We start from the raw sequence: 26,109 nt of genomic DNA, 5'->3' as shown, positions 1-26,109 counted from the left end.
ACCTGCTCCCTGCTTGTTTAGTTACACTATTATGCAGTATTTGCAATCTACTGCAGAGATAGCCTGCAAAGTTCTGTCATACTTTCGAGCTTCTAATTCTAAAAATGTATCTTTCCAGAAATAAGTCTCTCACTGTTGCCGCCTGTTATAGACCCCCCTCAGCTCCCAGCTGTACCCTGGACACCATATGTGAATTGATTGCCCCTTATCTATCTTCAGAGTTCGTTCTGTTAGGTGACCTATACTGAGATATGCTTAACACCCCAACAGTCCTACAATCTAAGTTAGATGCCCTCAATCTCACACAAATTATCAAGGAACCCACTAGGTACAACCCTAAATCCGTAAACATGGGCACCCTCATAGATATTATCCTGACCAACATGCTCTCCAAATACACCTCTGCTGTTTTCAATCAGGATCTCAGCGATCACTGCCTCATTGCCTGCATACGCTATGGATCCGCGGTCAAACGGCCACCCCTCATCACTGTCAAACGCTCCCTAAAACACTTCTGCAAGCAGGCCTTTCTAATCGACCTGGCCCGGGTATCCTGGAAGGATATTGACCTCATCCCGTCGGTAGAGGATGCCTGGTCGTTCTTTTAAAGTAATTCCCTCACCATCTTAAATAAGCATGCCCTTTTCAAAAAATGTAGAACTAAGAACAGATATAGCCCTTGGTTCACTCCAGACCTGACTGCCCTCGACCAGCACAAAATCATCCTGTGCGGGACTGTGCTAGCATCGAATAGTCCGCGCGATATGCAACCTTTCAGGGAAGTCAGGAAAGCAAAGGCTAGCTTTTTCAAACCTAAATTTGCATCCTGTAGCTCTAACTCCAAAACGTTTTGGGACACAGTAAAGTCCATGGAGAATAAGAGCACCTCCTCCCAGCTTCCCACTGCACTGAGGCTAGGAAACACTGTCACCACCGATAAATCCACAATAATCGAGAATTTCAATAAGCATTTCTCTACGGCTGGCCATGCTTTCCTCATGGCTACCCCAACCCCGGCCAACAGCTCTGCACCACCCGCAGCAACTTGCCCAAGCCTCCCCAGCTTCTCCTTCACCCAAATCCAGATAGCAGATGTTCTGAAAGAGCTGCAAAACCTGGAGCCGTACAAATCAGCTGGGCTAGACAATCTGGACCCTCTCTTTCTAAAATTATCCACCGCCATTGTCGCAACCACTTTTACCAGTCTGTTCAACCTCTCTTTCATATCGTCTGAGATCCCTAAAGATTGGACAGCTGCAACAGTCATCCCCCTCTTCAAATGGGGTGACACTAGACCCAAACTGTTACAGACCTATATCCATCCTGCCCTGCCTTTCTAAAGTCTTCGAAATAATAATGACAGATCACTGACCATTTCGAATCCCACCGTACCTTCTTCGCTGTGCAATCCGGTTTCCAAGCTGGTCACGGGTGCACCTCAGCCACGCTCAAGGTATTAAACGATATCATAATCGCCATCGATAAAAGACAGTACTGTGCAGCTGTCTTCATCGACCTGGCCAAGGCTTTCGACTCTGTCAATCACCATATTCTTATCGGCAGATAACAGCCTTGGTTTCTCAAATGACTGCCTCGCCTGGTTCACCAACTACTTCTCAGATAGAGTTCAGTGTGTCAAATCGGAGGGCCTGTTGTCAGGACCTCTGGCAGTCTCTATAGGGTTACCACAGGGTTCAATTCTCGGGCCGACTCTTTTCTCTGTATATGTCAACGATGTCGCTCTTGCTGCGGCTGATTCCCTGATCCACCCCTACGCAGGCGACACCATTCTGTATACATCTGGCCATTCTTTGGACACTGTGTTAACAAACCTCCAAACGAGCTTCAATGCCATACAACACTCCTTCCGTGGCCGCCAACTGCTCTAAAACGCTAGTAAAATGAAATGCATGCTTTTCAACCGATTGCTGCACGCACCCGCCCGCCCGACTAGCATCACTACTCTGGACGGTTCTGACTTAGAATATGTGGACAACTACAAATACCTAGGTGTCTGGTTAGAATGTAAACTCTCCTTCCAGACTCATATTAAACATCTCCAATCCAAAATTAAATCTAGAATCGGCTTCCTATTTCGCAACAAAGCCTCCTTCACTCATGCCGCCAAACATACCCTTGTAAAACTGACTATCCTACCGATCCTCAACTTCGGCGATGTCATTTACAAAATAGCCTCCAACACTCTACTCAGCAAACTGGATGCAGTCTATCACAGTGCCATCCGTTTTGTCACCAAAGCCCCATACACTACCCACCACTGCGACCTGTATGCTCTCGTCGGCTGGCCCTCGCTACATATTCGTCGCCAGACCCACTGGCTCCAGGTCATCTATAAGTCTTTGCTAGGTAAAGCTCCGCCTTATCTCAGCTCACTGGTCATGATAACAACACCCACCCGTAGCACGCGCTCCAGCAGGTATATCTCACTGGTTATCCCCAAAGCCAACACCTACTTTGGCCACCTTCCTTCCAGTTCTCTGCTGCCAGTGACTGGAACGAATTGCAAAAATCGCTGAAGTTGGAGACTTATATCTCCCTCACTAACTTTAAACATCAGCTATCTGAGCAGCTAACCGATCACTGCAGCTGTACACAGCCCATCTGTAAATAGCCCATCCAATCTACCTACAGTACCTCATCCCCATATTGTTTCTATTGACTTTTTGCTCCTTTGCACACCAGTATTTCTAATTGCACATCATCATCTGCACATCTATCACTCCAGTGTTAATTTGCTAAATTGTAATTACTTTACTACTATGACACATTTATTCCCTTACCTTCTCACGCCATTTTCACACATTGAATATAGACTTATTTTTTTAAATTATATTTTGTTATTGACTGTACGTTTGTTTATTCCATGTGTAACTCTGTGTTGTTGTTTGTGTCGCACTGCTTTGCTTTATCTTGGCCAGGTCGCAGTTGTAAATGAGAACTTTTTCTCAACTGGCCTACCTGGTTAAAACCTCTTTGGGATATGGGGGCGCTGTTTTCACTTTGTAAAAAATCGTTCCCAAATTAAACTGACTCGTACTCAATTCTTGCTCGTACAATATGCATATTATTATTACTATTGGATAGAAAACACTCTCAAGTTTCTAAAACCGTTTGAATTGTATCTGTGAGTAAAACAGAACTCATTTTGCAGTAAACTTCCTGTCAGGAAGTGAAAAATCTGAAATCGAGGCTCTGTTCCAGGGCCTTCCTATTCATTTGCTTGAAATCTATGGATATACATGCACTTCATACGCCTTCCACTAGATGTCAACAGGCAGTGAGAGGTGAAATGGGGTGTATAGCTTGATCTGAGGTCAAACGAGAGCTCTTGGAATGACATGACCCCAAATTTCCTTGTTCAGCAAGGCGCGGGAAGGACATCAGCATTGGCTTCTGAAAAGCTTTCGGTATAGACGGCTAATATCTCCGGCTTTGATTTTATTTGATAAATGTGATAATATCATCGTAAAGTATGTTTTTTCAATATAGTTTTATCAGATTATGGAAAGTTTATCGGGAGTTTTGGCGGTTTCCGTTCTCTGCATTTGGTGAAGATGGACAGCTTCGTGCCACTTGGCTAGCTTTGGTTGCTAATTCGACAGGAGAAAAGGACATTCTAAAACCAAACAACGATTGTTCTGGACAAAGGACCCCTTGTACAAGATTCTGATGGAAGCTCAGCAAAAGTAGGAACCGTTTATGATGTTATTTCGTATTTCTGTGGAAAATGTTTAGTACTATTTTCCGCCCTCATTGCAGGCGCTGTCTCGTTATAACGTAAGCTGTATGTTGTACTAAAGTTATTTTTAGAATTCTAACACGGCGATTGCATTAAGAACTAGTGTATCTTTCATTTGCTGTACAACATGTATTTTTTAGTAAAGTTTATGAGTTCTTTGATTAGATTAGGTGAGTGTCAGAAATATATCCGGATAATTTTGTGCAGTTTGGCTACGTATTCACATTGTAAAACCACAATTTGTACCGCTAAATATGCACATTTTCGAACAAAACATATCTGTATTGTGTAATATGATGTTATAGGACTGTCATCTGGTGAAGTTTGTCAAGGTTAGTGAATAAATGTATATATTTTGCTGTTTTTTTCGCTATCGCTACCTTTGCTGTGAATGAATGCGGTTGTGTGTTTGGCTATTGTGGTAAGCTAATATAATGCTATATTGTGTTTTCGCTGTAAAACACTTAAAAAATCTGAAATATTGGCTGGATTCACAAGATGTTTGTCTTTCATTTGCTGTACACCATGTATTTTTCATAAATGTTTTATGATGAGTATTTAGGTATTTCACGTTGGTCTCTGTAATTGTTCTAGCTGCTTCGGTGCTATTTGTGATTGTAGCTGCAATGTAAAACTATGATTTATACCTGAAATATGCAAATTTTTCGAACAAAACATAGATTTATTGTATAACATGTTATAAGACTGTCATCTGATGAAGTTGTTTCTTGGTTAGTGACTAATTCTATCTCTATTTGGGGGTTTTGTGCAAGCTACCTGTGCTGTGAAAGAAATGTCTGTGCTTTTTTGTATTTGGTGGTGGGCTAACATAAATATACGTGGTGTTTTCGCTGTAAAACATTTAAAAAATCGGACATGTTGGCTGGATTCACAAGATGTTTATCTTTCATTTGCTGTATTGGACTAGTTAATGTGTGAAAGTTAAATATTTCTAAAAAATATTTTTTGAATTTCGCGCGCTTCCTTTTCAGTGGAATGTGGGGGGGGTTCCGCTAGCGGAACCCCGGGGCTAGACAGGTTAAATAAAGGTGAAATAAAAAATAAAAATAAAAAGGTCTCAAAGCAAATAGCCTTGATTGTTACTCCCATCTCATTCCTCGCTCTCTTCTACGCGTCATTCAGCACGCGCGTTATTCTGTATATATGAATTACAAAATCATGTTTCTAGTCTATTGCATAGTTACAATGTGTAATCATTGATGTCCCAGGAGCAGGAGTGTTAAAACCTTTTCTCAATAGGGGGGCGCTGTTTTCACGTTGTAAAAAATCGTTCCCAAATTAAACTGCCTCGTACTCAATTCTTGCTCGTACAATATGCATATTATTATTACTATTGGATAGAAAACACTCTCTAGTTTCTAAAACCGTTTGAATTATATCTGTGAGTAAAACAGAACTCATTTTGCAGCAAACTTCCTGTCAGGAGCTGAGAAATCTGAAATCGAGGGCTCTGTTCCAGGGTCAGTTTATTAATTTGCATGGAATCTATGGGTCTACATGCACTGCATACGCCTTCCCCTAGATGTCAGTAAGCAGTGAGAGTTGGAATGGGATGTCTAGCTAGATCTGAGGTCGAACAAGACTTCTTGGAACGGAAGGACTGGTCTTTTCATCGTCTGGCCTGACGCAAGATTGACGTCTTGCATTGCGCTCTGAAAAGCTTTCGTTTTATAAGTTAGATATCTCCGGCTCTGATTTAATTTGATATATGTGTTAAAAATATCATAATGTAGTTATTTTAAACCGAGTTATATCAGTTTATATCAGTATATTGCGATTTTCGGTATTTTCTTTGTTCTGCGTTATGCTGAGTTGGACACTTCTGCGCCACATGGCTAACGTTTGCTGCTAATTACACAGTTGAAGACGACCTTCTACAACCAAACAACAATTATTCTGGACAAAGGACAACTTGTAAAAGATTCTGAAAGCTCATCAAATAGTAGGAACAATTTATGATGTTAATTCGTATTTCTGTCGAAATTGTTTGGAATAATATTCCGCCATTAATTTCGGCGCGGTCTCGCTATAACGTAAGCTGTATGTCGTAGTATCGTTAATTTTAAAAATCTAACACAGCGGTTGCATTAAGAACTAGTGTATCTTTAATTTGCTGTCCAACCTGTATTTTTTAGTCCAGTTTATGATTAGTTATTGATTAGATTAGGTGCCTCTCCAAGATATCTCCGGACAAATTGTTTGAATTTTGGCTACTTATTCACATTGTTCAACCACGAATTGTACCGCTAAATATGCACATTTTCGAACAAACCATATATGTATTGTGTAATATGATGTTATAGGACTGTCATCTGATGGAGTTTGAGAAGGTTAGTGAAAAAATTAATATCTTTTGCTGGTTTATTCGCTATCGCTAACGTTATGTTGAATGAATGGGGCTGTGTGGTAGGCTATTGTAGTAAGCTAATATAATGCTATATTGTGTTTTCGCTGTAAAACACTTAAAAAATCTGAAATATTGGCTGGATTCACAAGATGTTTGTCTTTCATTTGCTGTACACTGTGTATTTTTCATAAATGTTTTATGATGAGTATTTAGGTAATTCACGTTGGTCTCTGTAGTTATTCTAGCTGCTTTGGTGAGATTTTGTGATGGTGGCTGCAATGTAAAACTATGATTTATACCTGAAATATGCACTTATGCATTTTTCGAACAAAACATATGCTATACAATAAATATGTTATCAGACTGTCATCTGATGAAGTTGTTTCTTGGTTAGTGACTATTTATATCTTTATTTGGTCGAATTTGTGATAGCTACCTATGCAGTAAAAAAAATGGTGGAAATATGCGGTTGGGTCTTTTGCTATCGTGGTTAGCTAATAGAAATACATATTGTGTTTTCCCTGTAAAACATTTTAAAAATCGGAAATGATGGCTGGATTCACAAGATTTGTATCTTTCATCTGGTGTCTTGGACTTGTGATTTCATGATATTTAGATGCTAGTATTTACTTGTGGCGCTATGCTAGGCTATGCTAGTCAGCTTTTTTACTGATGAGGGTGCTCCCGGATCCGGGATGAGTACCAAGTAGAAGTTAACCTGTTGAGGACAGAGGGCGCTGTTTTCACTTTGGGGGAAAATCGTGCCCAATTTAAACGGCCTTGTACTCAATTCTTGCTCGTACAATATGCATATTATTATTACTATTGGATAGAAAACACTCTCTAGTTTCTAAAACCGTTTGAATTATATCTGTGAGTAAAACAGAACTCCTTTTGCAGCAAACTTCCTGACAGGAAGTGGAAAATCTGAAATCGATGCACTGTTCTAGGGCCTGCCTATTAATGTCCTTGATATTTATTAGTATAGATGCACTTCATACGTCTTCCACTAGATGTCGACAGGCAGTGAGAGAAGAAATGGAGTGTATAACTTGATCTGGGGTCGAATAAAAGCTCTCGGCATGACGTGTCACCAGTTTCCTGTTTTCTGGAGAGCGCGTGAAGGGACCTGGTTTTGCCTTCTGATAAGCTGTCGTTATGGACGACTAATATCTCCGGCTTTGATTTTATTTGATACATGTGACAATATCATCGTAAAGTATGTTTTTTCAATATAGTTTTATTAGATTATTTAAATTTATTCGGGACGTTAGGCGTGTTGCGTTGTGTGCCTTTGTTCAGGAAGGAGAGCTTCGCGCTACTTTGCTTGCTTTCCGTGCTAATTGACTGGAGAAGAGGACATTCTAAATCCAAACAACGATTGTTCCCGACAAAGGACCCCTTGTACAACATTCTGATGAAAGATCATCAAAAGTAGGACCCATTTTATGATGCTATTTCATATATCTGTCGAACATGTTGTACTAGTCGTTTGCGCCCAGATTTTGGGTACTCTCTCGCTATACCTAAGCTGGATGTCGTAATGAAGTTATTTTTAGAATTCTAACACGGCGATTGCATTAAGAACTAGTGTATCTATCATTTCCTATACAACATGTATTTTCTAGTAACGTTTATGAATAGTTATTTGGTCAGAATAGTTGGAGTGTCATAAAAATATCCGCACATTCTGGGAAAAGGATGCTACGTTAGCACAATGTATAACCACTGATTTCAGCTCTAAATATGCACATTTTCGAACAAAACATAAGTGTATGTATAACCTGATGTTATAGGACTGTCATCTGATGAAGGTTTATGAAGGTTAGTGAAAATTAATATCTTTTGCTGGTTTATTCCCTATCGCTAACGTGCCTATTGCTATCGCTAACGTGCCTTGATGAATGAATGCGGTAGTGTGGTAGGCTATTGTAGTAAGCTAATATAATGCTATATTGTGTTTTCGCTGTAAAACACTTAAAAAATCGGAAATATTGGCTGGATTCACAAGATGTTTGTCTTTAATTTGCTGTACACCATCGATTTTTCAGAAATGTTTTATGATGAGTATTTAGGTATTTGACGTTGGTGTCTGTAATTACTCTGGCTGCTTCGGTTCTATTTCTGACGGTAGCTGTGATGGTAGCTGCAATGTAAAACTGATTTATACCTCAAATATGCACATTTTTCGAACAAAACATAGATTTATTGTATAACATGTTATAAGACTGTCATCTGATGAAGTTGTTTCTTGGTTAGTTTGGTTGGTTTTGTGCATGCTACCTGTGCTGTGAAAAATGTCTGTCCTTTTTTGTATTTGGTGGTGAGCTAACATAAATATATGTGGTGTTTTCGCTGTAAAACATTTAAAAAATCGGACATGTTGACTGGATTCACAAGATGTGTATCTTTCATTTGCTGGATTGGACTTGTTAATGTGTGAAAGTTAAATATTTCTAAAAAATATCTTTTGAATTTCGCGCTCTGCCTTTTCAGTGGAATGTGGGAGGAGTTCCGCTAGCGGAACGCCAGAGCCAGACAGGTTAACTAACATATTCCTCTCAATTGTACATTTTTTGCTTGACGCGTTATGACGTTATAACTACTTACATTTGCCTCCCCGTAATGTTTTGTCAGCCATCTTTGCTGAAGAAAGTCACCAGGGAGGGGTGGCTCGCATCAAATTCGTCATTGGAACCACTCGATATGATTTGTCATATAAAAACCTTGGGACCCAAATGCATAATGAGTGCTCTAACTCCCCCTTGTGGTGGTCTGGAGCAATGAAGCCGTGACGCTGGGTACCTCTAAGTCCCGCGGTGTAAGCTCGCAACTTTTAAAGGAGGAACCACTGTATATCCCTTATTAAACAATTTATGTAAATTATGCTTTGGTCCTATTATTGCTCACACAATTTCTATTTGGTGCAAAATGTTTAAACAACATAATTGGGAATCAAAATGGCATGCCTTTTGATCTGGAGGGCGACCTTTTGCATCTCCCCAATGGTCCAAATGTGGAATACATACCCTGACTGATATCATGGTCAGTAAATATGACCTTGGCATCCCGTAATCCAAACCATCAATTATACAACTTAAGTTTGTTAACAGTCTGTATTTAACACCAATGAAACGTTTTACAATGAAATTGGCCCCAACTCCACACTGTTCACTGTGTCCCCTAAATCAGGTAGGAAGATTCCTTCATATGATGTGGGAGTGCCCTGCAGTTAAATGCTTCTGGGGCCAAGTTACAAAATTAATTTTGAAGTGCATACATTTAAATATTCAATGCTTGCCATTATGTTACTTAACATTGGTAGTCCCCTATGGTTGTTGTGGGGGTGGGCAGGGGGGGATTTGGGGGAATCTAAGAGGAGACTCAGGGGATGGATGGGTGGGAGGGGGACTGATAAGTAACCTTGGTTGGTGGGTGGGATAGGAAGGGGTGGGCGTTCTTCGGGGGGGAGAATGAGTCAGGGTTATCTTTGTATGCATTTATTTAAAAAATGTTTTTACCTGTAACCCAAAACTAAATAAAGAAACAAGACTAAGAAAGAAACGTGTCAAATACAACATTGAGTAAATGACAGAGAGTAATTGAAAACACAAACTAGCTCGACTGATCATCGTATAATCTCCAAACAGGGATTAACACACTTTTTGTGTGTGATTGGAGTTAAGTAATAATAATGACTGTCTAGTTACTGTCACATCCTGATCTGTTTCACCTGTCTTTGTGCTAGTCTCCACCCCCCTCCAGGTGTCGCCCATCTTCCCATTATCCCCAGTGTACTTATACCTGTGTTCTCTGTTTGTCTGTTGCCAGTTTGTTTTGTTTCGTCAAGGCTACCAGCGGTTTTCCTGTGCTCCTGTCTCTAGTTCCTGTTTTCTAGCCTTCCCAATTTTTGACCAGTCTGCCTGCCTTGACCCTGAGGCTGCCTGTTGTTCTGTACCTTGTTATACCACCCTGGATTACTGACCTCTGCCTGCCCTAACCCTGGGCCTGCCTGCCGTTCTGTACCTTTCGGACTTTGCTCTGGACTACTGCCCTCTGCCTGCCCTTGACCTGTCGATTGCCTGCCCCCCTGTTTTTGTAATAAACTTTTGTTACTTCGAAACTCTGCATCTGGGTCTTCTCCTGAACCTTGACAGTTACAGCTAATAAAGTTAATGAATAATTGGTGGGGGAGGTAGTAAATACTTTATTGTTAAAAATTCAAGCAGTGGGTCTGGCTAATGGTTAACCACAATCAAAATGAAAGATCATTATAGCTAGAACAGGAACGGATCAGGAAAGAAAGGTGTGAACTGCTCTCACTGCTCTCCCTTTCTCCCCCGTCAAATTGGCAATACAGTCCTTTCCCTTCATTCAAATCCAAGGGTAGCCTTCCTTGGGTGTTTGCCTACATAAGCTCAGTGGGGTTACCCACCAGCATTTGGCCATCGCAACGCAGCACCAATGTAAAGTAGCCCAAAAACCTTGGCCGTAGGCCCAACTGAATTTTAAGTGATTGCTGTCCCATTTGTGTGTCTTTGCACATTACTCTCAGTCTTCCCTTGCTCTTTCTCTCCATCTGTCAGTGTGACTGGGGGGGGGGGGGGGGGGGGGGGGTTATTTAGCCAACTATAGCACAAGCCCCCTCTTTTCTCTCCTGAGGGGCTTCGGGACAAAATGTCTTATCCCCCTGTGTCTCCTCATGGGTAAAAGCCCGCCCACTGCCCTCCACCCCCGCATATAAGAGCCGGTGAGGGAGAGATGATAAGAAGTTAGTCTTGGGACAAGCTCGGACCATGCAGTGTAAAGTCCTTCTCTGCCTCTACTTCCTGACAATCATAAAGCATGGTGAGTGTTGTGCCATTGCCCTCACACTCATGATAACAAACAAGCCACATTGATTTGCGCATTTGCCCTGGTTTCACATTAAATCCAGGTGACAATCTGAGAGTGTGGCTTTGTATGCGTTCAACTATATCAGATAGCTGAATGATTGCTGTAATGTTTTTTCTGATAGTGTCAATAGCAGTAGTAATAGTGAAATGAGGATTGGGTAAGTGTTAGACCATTATTCTGGTAAGTGTTAGACCATTATTCTGGTAAGTGTTAGACCATTATTCTGGTAAGTGTTAGACCATTATTCTGGTAAGCATTGGATTAATGCAGGTATGCAGGTAAAACTTAAGTGTTGGTAATTTTGTTTATGGAGAATTCTAAGGTTTATATGTCAGACATTGGATTGTTTTTTCCGCAACACCTAATTTTGACAGTTGTCGGACTAGGATTCAGTATAGGCCTACAGTACGGTGGTGACTGAATATGCTTAGTTGCACATTATAGGGAATACATTAATTATTGCTTTTACTATGTGAATATATAATTAAGGTTTGTTGGTAACCATTTTATTTTTCTTTAAATGTGATAAATGTCCATGTAAAGAGTTGTTTTAAAACGAATTAAAGGGCACAATCTAACGTTTTTCAGCCAAAAGGCTGTCCTGCCACTTGGTTTGCTACAAAGCTAATGGATGGAGTTGGAGAAATGTAACCACTTTCTGATTAGAGCTATGATGCAAGGACTAACCACTGCCCATGAGATCAACATGTTTAAGCTAGACATTGTCAGTGGCGTGTATTCATGGGAAAAAAATTACATTTTATTTTGTCTCTTTGTGCTCCATAATTTTCCTTCAATTCACAAGAGACTGAATGTATCTCACTGAAGAAAGCATCAGAGCGAACAAAACAGCGCCTCTCTGCCTCTTTATGTGTAGCCCATCTATCTGATGCTGTCTGGTCAAAAAGAGTATAATATTGTTGCTCTCCATAGCATTGAATACAAAGGAAGCCAGCATTTGGCCTCCCTTGATAAAACATTTTTTTATATAATAATAGCCAATCAGCGTTGAGCTAAACTGAGTGAGCTCAACTGTAAATGGTCCTGGCTTTGGATTCACACCAATCACATCACACCAAAAGCCAAACGGAATTTAGAGAACAAACTTGAATTGTTGCATCTCGTTGTGTTGTTGTCCTCCAGTGGCTATAGCTAGCTAGCTAGCTTAGCTAAAATTGACCCTTTCCTAAATTAGCCATGGATGGAGATAGGGATTTTAACTTATGGTTTTACTTAATTCTCCGTACTGGCCAATGAATATATCGGCGATTCTGATCCAACCTTAAATTCGTACATTGTTCCCCTTGCCTGAGAGGATGGAAGTTCAATCTGTAGCTAGATGTAGCAGGCTGATGTTAACTAGCTGGTTCATCGTTGCCCGAGAAAGGAAGTTAGGCAAGCAAGCAAGCATTTTAGCCAGGTAGCCTAGAACAACAAACTAAAACCGTGTACTGTATGATAGTTATAGACCATTTTGGCAACATGAAAGAGAGGAGGATGGCATTTGCACTTTTCTACAAGTAGGGCGAGTCAACATGTTACGGCCCTGGATCGCTATTGATTCACTTTGACTGAATGAGCTGCAGAAGATCCTGAATCAAACTAATTGTGTTTCCATCTATGCTCAAAAGTGCTTAGGGTTAATCACAGACTCTTGAACTTGCCGAGTACAGTGTATTTGTAATGTCTTATCATCTTGTCACTTGTCTTCCACTTCTTACCATGGCCATTCATCTGCATAGTTTGTTTGAATGCTTCTTGTGCTGTGTATTAGGCCTCTCACTATTGTTTTACGTTGCCAGAATGAGCTGCAAAATATTCTGAAACAAACTTAATTGGATTTCCATCTTGCCTGCGGGCAACCAACATCACACAGTGTTGAATGTACACTGATACTGTATTGAATTATCAACTGAATAAATTCAATGTACACCCAACCAACAAAACACAACTAAATGTGCATGTTGAAACTCTTGTACTTGCCTGGTATTTGCTTTTTGCAATGCCTGATCATCTTCCATCATCTTACACTTTGTCACGACTTCCTCCGAAGTCGGCTCCTCTCCTTGTTCGGGCGGCGTTCGGTGGTCGACGTCACCAGCTTTCTAGCCATCGCCGCTCCATTTTTCATTTATCCATTTGTTTTGTCTTGTTCCCTGCACACCTGGTTTTCATTCCCAATCACACATCATGTATTTATTCCTCTGTTCCCCCTCATGTCTTTGTGTGAATTTGTTTGTTTGTTACGTGTAGCCCATATTAGGCTGGTTAGCACCGGGTCTGTGTTTGGCCCGTGTGTGTTGGTTATTTTGTACCATTTCGTGTACTTTGGGCGTATATGGCTATTTTCACTGGCTATGAATAAAGTGCGCCTATTATCACCCATCTCTGCTCTCCTGCACCTGACTTACCTTCAACCAGTAGCGCACACCGTGACATACTTCTTACCGTGATCAAACATTTGCATATCTTGTTTGAGTTATTATTGTACTGTTTATTGCGTTGTTGTGTATTAGGCCAATATAAAGGCCAGGACATTACTGTAAATGAGCGCATGATTGCCTATTTTAAATTAATCAGAGAGGGAACAAAAAGACCAAAGATAACCCTGAAGGAGCTACAAAGCTCCACAGCGTGGATTGAAGTGTCTGTCCATAGAACCACTTTAAGCCGTACACTCCACAGAGCTCGGCTTTACGGAAGAGTGGCCAGAAAAAAGCCATTGCTTAAAGAAAAAAATAAGCAAACACATTTGGTGTTTGCCAAAAGGCATGTGGGAGACTCCCCAAACATATGGAAGAAGGTACTCTAAAATTGAGCTTTTTGGCCATCAAGGAAAATGCTATGTCTGGCGCAAACCCAACACCTCTCATCACCCTGAGAACACCATTCCCACAGTGAAGCATTGTGGTGGCAGCATCATGCTGTAGGGATGTTTTTCATCAGCAGGAACTGGGAAACTGGTCAGAATTGAAGGAATGATGGGGAAATACAAATACAGGGAAATTCTTGAGGGAATCTTTTTCAATCTTCCAGAGATTTGAGACTGGGAAGGAGGTTCACCTTCCAGCAGGACAATGACCCTAAGCGTACGGCTACAGCAACACTCGAGTGATTTAAGGGGAAACATTTACATTTCTTGGAATGGCCTAGTCAAAGCACAGACCTCAATCCAGTTCAGAATCTGTGGTATGACCTAAGGATCGGTGTCCCATCAACGGGACAGTTGTAAATCATGCAGCGCGTTATGTCAAGATCGCAGATTTTAGAGAAACAACAAATGTCGGTACATATAAGTGTCTTATATCGGCTGAAAGCTTAAATTCTTGTTAATATACCTGCACTGTCCAATTTACAGTAGCTATTACTGCGAAAAAATGCCATGCTATTGTTTGAGGAGAGCTCCTAACAACAAAAGTTCTCCTCTGAAGGTGAAATGTGTACTTACATTCTGAAATCTTGCTCTGATTTATCATCCAAAGGGTCCCAGAGATAACATGAAGTGTTGTTTTGTTAGATAAAATCATTTTTCATATCCTAAAAAGATCCATGTAGCATGCACGATCGATTTTGTATTTCCACTCGTTCAGTTTGCAAAGAAAGGAATCTGTGAAAATCTCACCCTAAAAGTTATTTCAACGAGTCAAATCACGTTCGTATATATTCCTCAGAGATCCTAGAAGGTAACAAGACTTCACTATATCATTAGGGGTGTAGTATATCCTATAGGACACCATATTTGGTCAGAGAGTGACTCCTTCATGGCACGCCGATGACGCGGGCGGTCATCACTGGAACGACTGTATCTTTGTCAAATAAGTACCAGTCGGGGTCAAACAAAACTAGCTAGATAGCCAATGAGCTGGGCTATACGGGAGTTTACGACTTTATATGTCGTAAAATGAAGCTATTAACCTTGTATGACAGCATGCCTTTTCATTTTGGGCAAAAATTATAAGGATATTCAGAGTTATGAAGTTATGAAAACTGGTTGTTTTGCAAATGTTGAACTTATAATACTTTCTAATACTTGGAAAGCTAAATCAAAGTCCAAGTATATAGATTTGACGATATTCTTGCAGAAAAATGTTATATGAATGCGAATGTCTCCTTCACACTAAAAGTTCACTCATACTTCAAGTTATCCATCTGAAACTTTGCACACACACTTCTGCCATCTTGTGGACACTATCGGAATTACAACCAGGGTGATGGCTTTAACTGTGACCTTTCTCTTGCATTTCAAAGATGGTGGTAGAAAAAGACCGGTTGGTTTTTTCTTTGTATTTTCTTCTACCAGATCTATTGTGTTATATTCTCCTACATTCAATTCACATTTCCACAAACTTAAAAGTGTTTCCTTTCAAATGGTACCAAGAATATGTATATCCTTGCTTCAGGGCCTGAGCTACAGGCAGTGAGATTTGGGTATGTCATTTAGGCGAAAATTGTAAAAAAGGGGGCTATCGCTGAGAAGTTTTTTAAAGATTGCTGTACACCAGTGGAAGCCATCCAAATTAAAGGAGCTGGAGAAGTTTTGCCTTGAAGAATGGGCAAAAATCCCAGTGACTAGATGTGCCCAGCTCATAGAGACATACCCCAAGAGACTTGCAGCTGTAATTGCTGCAAAAGATGGCTCTACAAAGTATTGACTTTGGGGGGGTGAATAATTATGCACAATCAAGTTTTCAGTTTTTTGTCTTATTTCATGTTTGTTTCACAATAAAAAATATTTTGCATCTTCAAAGTGGTAAGCATGTTGTGTAAATCAAATGATACAACCCCCCCCCCACCCCCCAAATAAAATTCCTTCCAGGTTGTAAGGCAACAAAATAGGAAAAATTCCAAGGGGTGTGAATACTTTCGCAAGCCACTGTACTCCAAAAGCACAATGTCAACAGTCATATCACAATTTAATCTTGTTTTGCTCTATCCAACTCCCAAAAAACATTTTCTTAGAGAATAGTATTGTATTAGAATAGTTCAGAATAGTTTTCAGATCCTTCTTTACTTTTTAGAAACATGTAGCAAATATATCTCACATCTTGAGGTTTCACTCATAATTCACATTCAAAACCATGTTTATAGGGATAGTTTATGCATCAATTATTCTGTTTGTTGTCACTCATTACCTATCTTATCGTCTCTCTTCTTACAGGTCAGACACTGATCTTAGGAGTCTTAGGGTCCACTAATCAGATCTTTCTCTTTATCAAGATTCCTACTATACATATGCCTTTTAGCAGGCGCTTTTATCCAAAGCAAATTACGGTAGTGCACGCATACATTTTCGAATGGGTTGCCCCAGTGGGAATCGAATCCACAACCCTACCAAGTAAGCCACACAGCTCTGTTCTTTTTCTCTCTCCTCTCCTTCCGCTCTCCTGGTCACTCCACCCATCATCCATCCATCATTCTGAAACTTGTGCTAATATTAACACGTCACCTTCTCCTCAAGTATCAAACTTCACGGCTTGCCTTTAATCCTATCGACAAATGTTTAAAGCGCTTGTTATTTATTAATATAGGGAACCAGCCTTACCAGTGTTCCTGTAGTGGAACATTGTCTCCCAAGCCTTCGTATTGTATTTACCCTAGCTATATTTACCCTATATATAGCATTCTGAAAAATTGAGGCTAATTTGACCTTTTGAGAGAGATGCTGGTCAGATGTGAGAAGAAAGCCTGGAAAGAAAGTATGAAATGGAATTTCACCAACCCTCCTCCTCTTTAACTTGATGGTTTAGTTTTGTGTGTTGTGAAATTGCATACATGTACTGTAGGCCTACTATGTGTTCAAAGCCAATAGGAATGCATGCTTTTCACAACAATAATTTGCTGTTCTAACATTTTGTTGTAAGTTGTTGTAAGTTTTTATCTCTGGTTTGTGTTTCTCTTGATTGCTTTAATGACAATGGCTGTTATATGTATTTCTCAAGAAATTCCACTCGTGGAACAAGCAACAGTCAGGAATGTAGTTTGCCATAGGATACATACATCTGATACCATTCTGCAGGTTAACATTTTTTATCATGAATCTTGTTCTGGAAGCAGCTCTGCAGAGTGGTCAGTAGCTGGCACAGCCACAAAGTCATAAAATATATACATTTAAATCTAACTCTAACCTTAACCCTAACCTTAATTACACTGCTAACCCTAATGCCTAACCCTGAATATAAAAAAAATATTACAATCTAGCCAATTTTGACTTTGCAGCTGGCCTATCTCAGGGGAAATCACTCAGTTCTGCCGCCAGGACAAGATTCATGACAATAAATGTCAACCTGCTACCATTCTTACGTTGTGGTTTGAATGCCTGACGATGAAAAGCCAACTGACACTGAATCTTGAAGCGTTGAAGTGTTGCACCCTCTATAGCCATCATGGTTATTATTTGACACTGATGGTAATCTACTAGGCGGCAAGTAGCCTTGTGGTTAGAGCGTTGGACTAGTAACTGAAAGGTTGCAAGTTCAATTCCCTGAGCTGACAAGGTAAATATCTGTTGTTCTGCCCCTGAACAAGGCAGTCAACCCACTGCTCCTAGGCTGTCATTGAAAACAAGAATTTGTTCTTAACTGACTTGCCTGGTAAAAAATAAAAATCTATGAACATTTGAATGTCTTGGAAAATGATCTGGCCACATATAGTCTTAAATCTCTACCTGGTACAGCCAGAAAAGGACTGGCCACCCCTTGGAGCCTGATTCTTCTTAGGTTTTTGCCTTTTAGGGAGTTTTCCCTAGCCACAGTGCTTCTGCCTCTGCATTGCTTGCTCTTTGGGGTTTTAGGCTGTGAATCTGTAAAACACTTTGTGACAACTGCTGATGTAAAGAGTGCTTTATAAAATACATCTGATTGATTTATCGATTGATTGTGGTCTGCTGGGATAAGTAAATCTGCTCTAAATTCACTGAATTAACTAATGTTTCATCAACTGAGCTTTCATGTTGAACTTCACATAACTTCATAATTAAGACGTTGCTGATACTCAGAGATGGTAGTATTTCTGTTACATGTATTTGACATATGTATCTCAATTAGTTTTGAGTATTTGGTCATTTGTATTTGAAAGGCCTAAATAACATGTCATTGTAGTAAGATACTTCAGAGAATGGTATTTTGCATTTTCAAATTACTAAAAATACGTTTCTACCATTGTTTATAGCACTTCAAAATGTTGTGGCCCTCGTCACGCCAAATTTGCTGCATTGGTATCAGAAGTCTGATGGCACTATCGTGTGAGGCCATAAGAGGTGTTGATGGATGAGTGGAGGACCTTGAAATAAACTTGTATGCACAGGAATGCACTTCCAGAGTGAGGATAATGGGGTGAATTTGGACCAAAAGTGGGAAGTGAACTCAACTTTGAAAGCGAACACACACAATGTTATTGCCACACGATCAATACACTCACTCTCATTCGGGTAATGAGTGCCATGCCTCTAATTTCTTTCAAACCCCTTTCTACCTGCACCTCTGATAACATCATGTCCATGGCAAGGTACGGTATCTCATTTCTGACACCAATGCAGCGAATTTGGACTAAAAGGGTGCCACAAAGCTCTGAAGATTAACATGCCGTGAACTATGTCAATGAACTGGAATTTTGGTTCTGCTCATTGCGTGTTAGCCAAGGGTCACAAGTTTATTTATAACTATTTTATAGCTGAAATCCGTCAAGGGGGAAACACCGCCACTGTTCGACCCAGCACCTTTGTTATTGTTTTTGTTTTATTGATGAAACAGAGGAGAGGAGCGTCCAGCAGCATGGTAAAAATAATTGTAGTACATATTCTGGTGTTCTATCGCATGTGCAATGATGTCCGAGGGGTAAAAAACAGTATTTGTTGTTTGAAGTAACTTAATTTTTGTTGTAATATCCCAAAATGGCATGACAGTTTCCCCCTTTACGGATTAGAAAATACAAAATACATTTATTTTAATTACATCATTTTTTCGGCACCAGTATTTTGTATTTTACTTTGGTACGTTGGTCTTAAGCGTATTTTGTAACTAGATACATTTTGATGTGTCTTTGTCCATCTCTGATGATAATTTTGTTTATCAATAAGGACAAAACCTTTATGAACATGTTTATAGACCACTGATATTTTTTTCACTCTTTCTTTCAGTCTCCTCAACTGAAGTTTGGGTCCGGCCATATACGTCTGCCCTTCTCCCCTGTTCTATCTCAGTCCCTCCTGTAGGCGACTCTCTCCTGGGGATCAGTTGGACCTTCAACGGATCTCATATAGCCTCCTTCGAGACGACAGACAACAACCATGTCGACAAAGGCTTCAGTTGGGACACCAGTTTATTTGTCAATGGGACCTTCTCTCTGACTGTACTTAATGCCACTCTTGACCAACAGGGCGTGTATGAGTGTAAAGTCAGATACAACGTCTCCGAGCTACACTCCAGCAATGTCACATTGGACATCAAAGGTAAGTCTTTCGTAGTCCTTTCAGTTTTAAATTAGGTCTAAGGCCCTGCTAAAATACCTCTCTTCCACACTTCCGTGACGTATTGAATGATCTAACATGTTTGGATAGGTAAAAACATGAGGTCCTCTTCACAGCTTTCACCAATCCAATAACATTCACTAAAGGGAGAAAGGAAAGGATGCCATTAAGTAGTTTCTAATTTGTAGTTGTTCCCTCATGTGACATTCATGTATCCAGTTCTCTCAGACAAGTAAGGGCAACAGATGATGGGAAGTTAAGTAAAAAAACATTGGACACAACTGGTTATGTGAATCTGAACGCTTCACCATGAAATCAAATAAATGAATCTCTCTCATTTCTTAGTTCCACCCACTCTCTCCATTCCCTCCACGATGGTGGTACTGGATGTGAAGAGTGAGCTTCAGTGTATTGCAGAGGGTTTTAGCCCTCCACTCATCTACTTCTCCTGGACCAGAGCTGGGGAGGTGGTCCAGCTAGAGCAAGCAGTCACAGCGGTCGACCGCACCCCAGAAGGGACCTACTGGGCGGTCAACATCTTGAAATTTATCCCTTTGGTGGACGACCAGAATGTGATCTATAGCTGTGTGGTCACTCACGCCGCCCTGGACAAACTGCTGAGCTTAGAGTTTCAACTCAGCTTCGTCTGTAAGTATCAACTTTTTCAATCAATTACTATCATTTGATTAATACAATACATGGTTATCAACATGATACATGTCAAGAGACCATTTTCAATTTTTTTATATGGTATAAAAGTTCATTGAAAAATAAAGGAGAGCCGCACACTCTAGGAGCTCAGATGCAAAAATATTTATGTCCAATGTTTCGACAGACAAGCTGTCTTCATCAGGGTATAATGACAAACACTGCGGGATGACTCATTTATATAGTGTCCAAAGACACACACAGGTGTCTGTGATCATGGCCGTGTGTGGCCTGATATCATTGGTTAATTCTCATGTATTAAAATAGCATACAAAAACATAAATGGATAGTACACTATCATAGATACAATTTGGCTACATAAGCCTGCAAACATTTACAATAGCAAAATCACAATAATCACAAGAATGGCTTCAGATCAAAGTCTTTCAATTAAAGAACCAGGCAGCCTCTCGTTTTAACAATAAATTGTCGAGGTCACCCCCTCTCCTAGGGAGGGTGACATGTTCGATGCCAATATAACTTAGAGACGAAATCGAGTGGTTTTCTTCCAAAAAGTGGGCCGCAACTGGGTAAGTCGAGTTCTTGCACCTAATGGTGCTACGGTGCTCCGAGATACGTACTTTTAATTTGCGCTTTGTTTGACCCACATAATTTTTACCACAAGGACAAGTTATAAGATAAATAACTGCCTTAGTGGAGCACGTGATAACACCTTTGATTGGGATCTGTTTCCCTGTTTGGGGGTGTTTGAAGGATCTACATTTACAAGTGTGATACATCGGCGTGACAGCGCATCCTGACATTCTGGGATCCCGGCCGGTATAAGAGGGAGAAGTTGAACCGGGTGAACAGCAGGACCCACCTAGCTTGCCTGGAATTGAGGCGCTTGGCGGTGTGAAGATATGTCAAGATCTACATTTACAGGTTCTTCCACACAATGAACGGATGTTCCGCCCCCTCCAACCAGTGCCTCCACGCCAACGCCATCTTCACCGTGAGAAGCTCACGATTCCCCACTTCGTAGTTCCTCTCTGTGGCATTGAGGCAGTGGGAGAAGACGTAGGGATGCAACTTGAGGTCCAGGGCAGAACGCTGGGACAGGACAGCCGCCACCCGAAACAATCGGCCTCCACCACAACTGGCGGGTCAGGTCAGGATGAACCAAGATGGGCGCTGTGGTGAAGCGGTGTTTGAGATCCCGGAATGCCCGGTCAGCAGCTGGGGACCAAGGGAACGAAACCTTGGGAGAGGTGAGTGCAGACAGGCGGGAAGCCAGGGTGCTGTACCCCGGATAAAATATGGCGAATCCCAGGAAACATTGCAGCTGCACCCTGAATGGTAGGCCGGGGCCAATCCACCACTGCTCTCACCTTTCCAGGAACCATCTGTACACTCCCTGCAGCGATGATGTAATTCAGAAAGGGGATGGTGGAGCACTGGAATTCGCACTTCCCTGCTTTCACAAAAAGCTAGTTCTCCAGGAGGTGTTGGAGAACCTGTTTGACGTGGAGCACGTGTTCTTTGGCAAAACGGGAGAAGACGAGGATGTCATCAAGGTCGACGAAGACTAACCGGTTCAACATGTCACGGATAACATCATTAACCAGAGCCTGGAACAGAGCAGGGGCGTTTGTAAGGCCAAATGGTATGAACAGATACTCATAGTGACTGCGTTGAAGGCAGTCTTCCACTCATCCCCTTCCCGTAGCCGCACCAGGTGGTAGGCGTTCCATAGGTCCAGCTTGGAGAACACTGGAGCGACTCGAAGGCCGAGGAGATGAGGGTTAGGGGGTAGCGGCTCTTCATCGTTTTGTTGAGACCTTGATAGTCGATGCATGGGCGCAGGGTTTTGTCGGCAGGGGGAGGCAGAAGGACAGAGGAACACTGCAGCTAGGGAGTCCTCAATGTAGATCGCCATAACCTTGGTCTCTGGACCTGACAGAGTACAGTAGTCCCCGGGGCGGAGTGGTGCCTGGGAGAAGGTCGATCCCACAGTCATAGGGTCAGTGCGGCGTAAGCGAAGTGGCCTGGGCCTTACTGAAGACCTCCCAGAGGTCTTGGTACACTCAGGAATGGCGGAGAGGTCCGGGGCAATTTCCGAGCCCCCAGGAAGATGTCCTGGGGCAGGTTGCGCTGACTTCAGGCAATGTGCGTGGCAGAACGGGCTCCAGCCCATGATGGCACCAGCAGACCAGTCAATGAGGGGATTGTGTCGCTGGAGCCGGGAGAATCCCAATACCACGGGAACCTGAGAAGACTTAATGTGTGAAAGTTAAATATTTCTAAAAAATATATTTTGAATTTCGCGCTCTGCCTTTTCAGTGGAATGTGGGAGGAGTTCCGCTGGCGGAACGCAGGGGCGGTACAGGTTAAAGACTTGGCTCACTGGTAGGAGAAAGAAATCTGGTGGGCCATACAGAGAACTTTTCCTCTCCCCTTATTCGCAACCCTTTTCATGCAATTTTGCTATGGGGGAATCAGTCAATCTCTCCGGGTACTCATAGACTGTGGCTGAGAGCTTTATGGATGCTACCTTGGCTTCCGAGCTTAACATCCCTACAGCCCCTCTCCATTCCCACATTATAGCACTGGACGGACGCTCTATAGGCGGGGTCACCCACAATACCACCCCCATCAACCTACGTGTCTTATGCTGCAGGGGCAGTATTGAGTAGCTTGGATGAAAGGTGCCCAGAGGTGCACAGAGTAAACTGCCTGCTCCTCAGTCCCAGTTGTTAATATGTGCATATTATTATTAGTATTGGATAGACAAAACTCTGAAGTTTCTAAAACTGTTTGAATGATGTCTGTGAGTATAACAAACCTAATATGGCAGGCAAAAACCTGGGAAGAAATCAAAGCAGGAAGTGGGAAATCTGAGGTTGGTCGATTTTCAACTCATTGCCTATCGAATACACAGTGGGATATGGATCAGTTTGCACTTCCTACGGCTTCCACTAGATGTCAACAGTCTTTAGAACCTTGTCTGATGCTTCTACTGTGAAGGGGGGCCGAAGGAGACAGGAATGAGTCAGGTCTACCATGAGCTGACCATGCTCTGACCATGCGCGTTCACATGCGAGGGAGCTCTGTTCCATCGCACATCTGAAGTCAATGGAATTCTCCGGTTGGAACGTTATTGAAGATTTATGTTAAAAACATCCTAAAGATTGATTCAATACATCGTTTGACATGTTTCTACTGACTGTTACGGAACTTTTTGACATTTCATCTGCTTTTAGTGAACGCGCTTCCTGACTTTGGATTTGTTTACCAAACACGCTAACAAAAATAGCTATTTGGACATAAATGATGGACATTACCGAACAAAACGAACATTTCTTGTAGAAGTGGGAGTCCTGGGAGTGCATTCCGACGAAGATCAGCAAAGGTAAGTGAAGATTTATAATGCTATTTATGACTTTTATTGACTGCACAATTTGGCAGGTAACTGTATGGCTTCCTTTTGTGGCTGAACGCTGTTCTCAGATTATTGAATATTGTGCTTTTGCCATAAAGCTTTTTGAAATCTGACACAGCGGTTGCATTAAGAACAAGTGTATCTTTAATTCTATGTAAAACATGTATCTTTCATCAAAGTTTATGATGAGTATTTATGTTATTTGACGTGGCTCTGCAATTTCTCCGGATATTGGAGGCATTTCTGAACATGGCGTCAATGTAAACTGAGGTTTTTGGATATAAATATGAACTTTATCGAACAAAACATATATGTATTGTGTAACATGAAGTCCTATAAGTGTCATCTGATGAAGATCATCAAAGGTTAGTGATTAATTTTATCTCTATTTCTGCTTTTTGTGACTCCTGTCTTTGGCTGGAAAAATGGCTGTGTTTTTCTGTGATTTGGCGGTGACCTAACATAATCGTTTGCGGTGCTTTTGCTGTAAAGCCTTTTTGAAATCGGACACTGTGGTGGGATTAACAAGAAATGTATCTTTAAAATGGTGTGAAATACTTGTATGCTTGAGGAATTTTAATTTTTTTAAAGAGATTTCTGTTGTTTGAATTTGGCGCCCTGCACTTTCACTGGCTGTTGTCATATCGATCCCGCTAACGGGATTGCAGCCATAAGAAGTTAACAAGTCCAATACAGCAAATGAAAGATACACATCTTGTGAATCCAGTCAACATGTCCGATTTTTAAAATGTTTTACAGCGAAAACAGCACGTATATTTATGTTAGCTCACCACCAAATACAAAGAAAGACAGACATTTTTCACAGCACAGGTAGCATGCACAAAGCCAACCTAACTAACCAAGAACCAACCAAACTAACCAAGAAACAACTTCATCAGATGACAGTCTTATAACATGTTACACAATAAATCTATGTTTTGTTCGAAAAATGTGCATATTTGAGGTATAAATCAGTTTTACATTGCAGCTACCATCAGAGCTACCGTCAAAAATAGCACCGAAGCAGCCAGAGCAATTATAGAGACCAACGTGTATTACCTAATTACTCATCATAAAACATTTCTTAAAAATACACAGCGTACAGCAATTGAAAGACACAGATCTTGTGAATCCAGACAATATTTCAGATGTTCTAAGTGTTTTACAGCGAAAACACAATATAGGGTTATATTAGCTTAGCACAATAGCAAACATCACAATAGCTCACAATAGCATTGATTCAAGCCAAACATAGCCATTACGTATAAACCACCAAAAGATATTAATTTTTTCACTAACCTTCTCAGAATTCTTCAGATGACAGTCCTGTAACATCATATTACAACATACATATAGAGTTTGTTCGAAAATGTGCATATTTAGCAGCACAAATCGTGTTATACAATGAGAAAAGTAGCAAAGCTGCCAGGAAAATGGCAGGAGAAATCTTTGAAGAGGCGCCTAATCTAATCAGTAACTATTCCAAAACTTGACTAAAAAATACAGGTTGGACAGCAATTGAAAGACAAATTAGTTCTTAATGCAATCGCTGAATTACATTTTTAAAATTATCGTTACTGCGCAATACAGGCTGCGATAACGCAATGCTATACTGCAAGAAATGGTGTCTCATGCATTTTACTTTTAACAACAGAACAATTAATTAAAAGCATAAAGACTGCTTACTATTAGCTGAGCTTCAATCAGAATCTTGGGCAAGGTGTCCTTTCTTCAAAACAATCGTCTTTTGGCTGAAAGATGTCCTCTTGTCTAGTCGAATTAGCCGCTAAACGTTAGCCACCCACTGGAGAGGTGCCCAACAAATGGAAGCGCATGGCATTGAAAATCCAGAAAATCGCAATAAACTGCTATAAACTGCTATAAGTCGGTTTAAATTAACTACCTTAAGATGTCTTTAACACCTATAACGAATAAAAACATGACCGGAAATATATAACTACTAAAACGAAAGCTTTTGCAGGACGCCATTGTGATGTCTTCATGCGTCGAGCGCACTGCTGAAAAGAACGTTCCTTATGCTCCAGGGTCTATATATAGGGCCCAGATTGCGCAATCCACTCCATTCAAAATCTCCCCGCTTACTGACATCTAGAGGAAGACGTATGCAGTGCATGTACCCTCATAGCTTGCATGGGGACTTATAAACTGATCTCAGAACAGGGACATCGATTTCTGAAATCTCACTCCCTCACAGGAAATGTGCTCTAACTCGAGTTCTGTTTCACTCAGAGACATAATTCAAACGGTTTTAGAAACTAGAGAGTGTTTTCTATCCAATAATATTAATAATATGCATATTGTACGAGCAAGAATTGAGTACGAGGCAGTTTAATTTGGGAACACATTTTTCCAAAGTCGAAATAGCACCCCCCCTGGGCTAAAGAGGTTAAGTGGACAAGTGGAGACAAAATGACCGGTAGTCCCGCAATACATGCAACTCTTAGTGTGAAGCCTGTATAGCCGTTCAGCTGGAGACAGCCTAGCGCTGCCTAGTTGAATAGGCGACTCGG

At 41.1% G+C, this 26,109-nt stretch overlaps 1 protein-coding gene across 1 annotated transcript in view; it reads left to right on the top strand.

Moving 5' to 3' along the window:
- Positions 1–10,915: 10,915 nt before the first annotated feature.
- si:ch211-180a12.2 overlaps positions 10,916–26,109 on the top strand; it is a 58,941-nt gene continuing 43,747 nt past the window's right edge. The window contains exons 1-3 of the mRNA XM_038990751.1: positions 10,916–10,976; positions 19,159–19,470; positions 19,834–20,136. Of these exons, the coding sequence (XP_038846679.1) occupies positions 10,925–10,976; positions 19,159–19,470; positions 19,834–20,136 (667 nt within the window). The 5' untranslated portion in view covers positions 10,916–10,924. The remainder of the gene's footprint in view (positions 10,977–19,158; positions 19,471–19,833; positions 20,137–26,109) is intronic.

This window comes from Salvelinus namaycush, chromosome 4 (genome assembly GCF_016432855.1).
Source record: "Salvelinus namaycush isolate Seneca chromosome 4, SaNama_1.0, whole genome shotgun sequence".
Classification (NCBI taxonomy): domain Eukaryota; kingdom Metazoa; phylum Chordata; class Actinopteri; order Salmoniformes; family Salmonidae; genus Salvelinus; species Salvelinus namaycush.
This window is presented reverse-complemented; position numbering and strand designations above follow the sequence as displayed.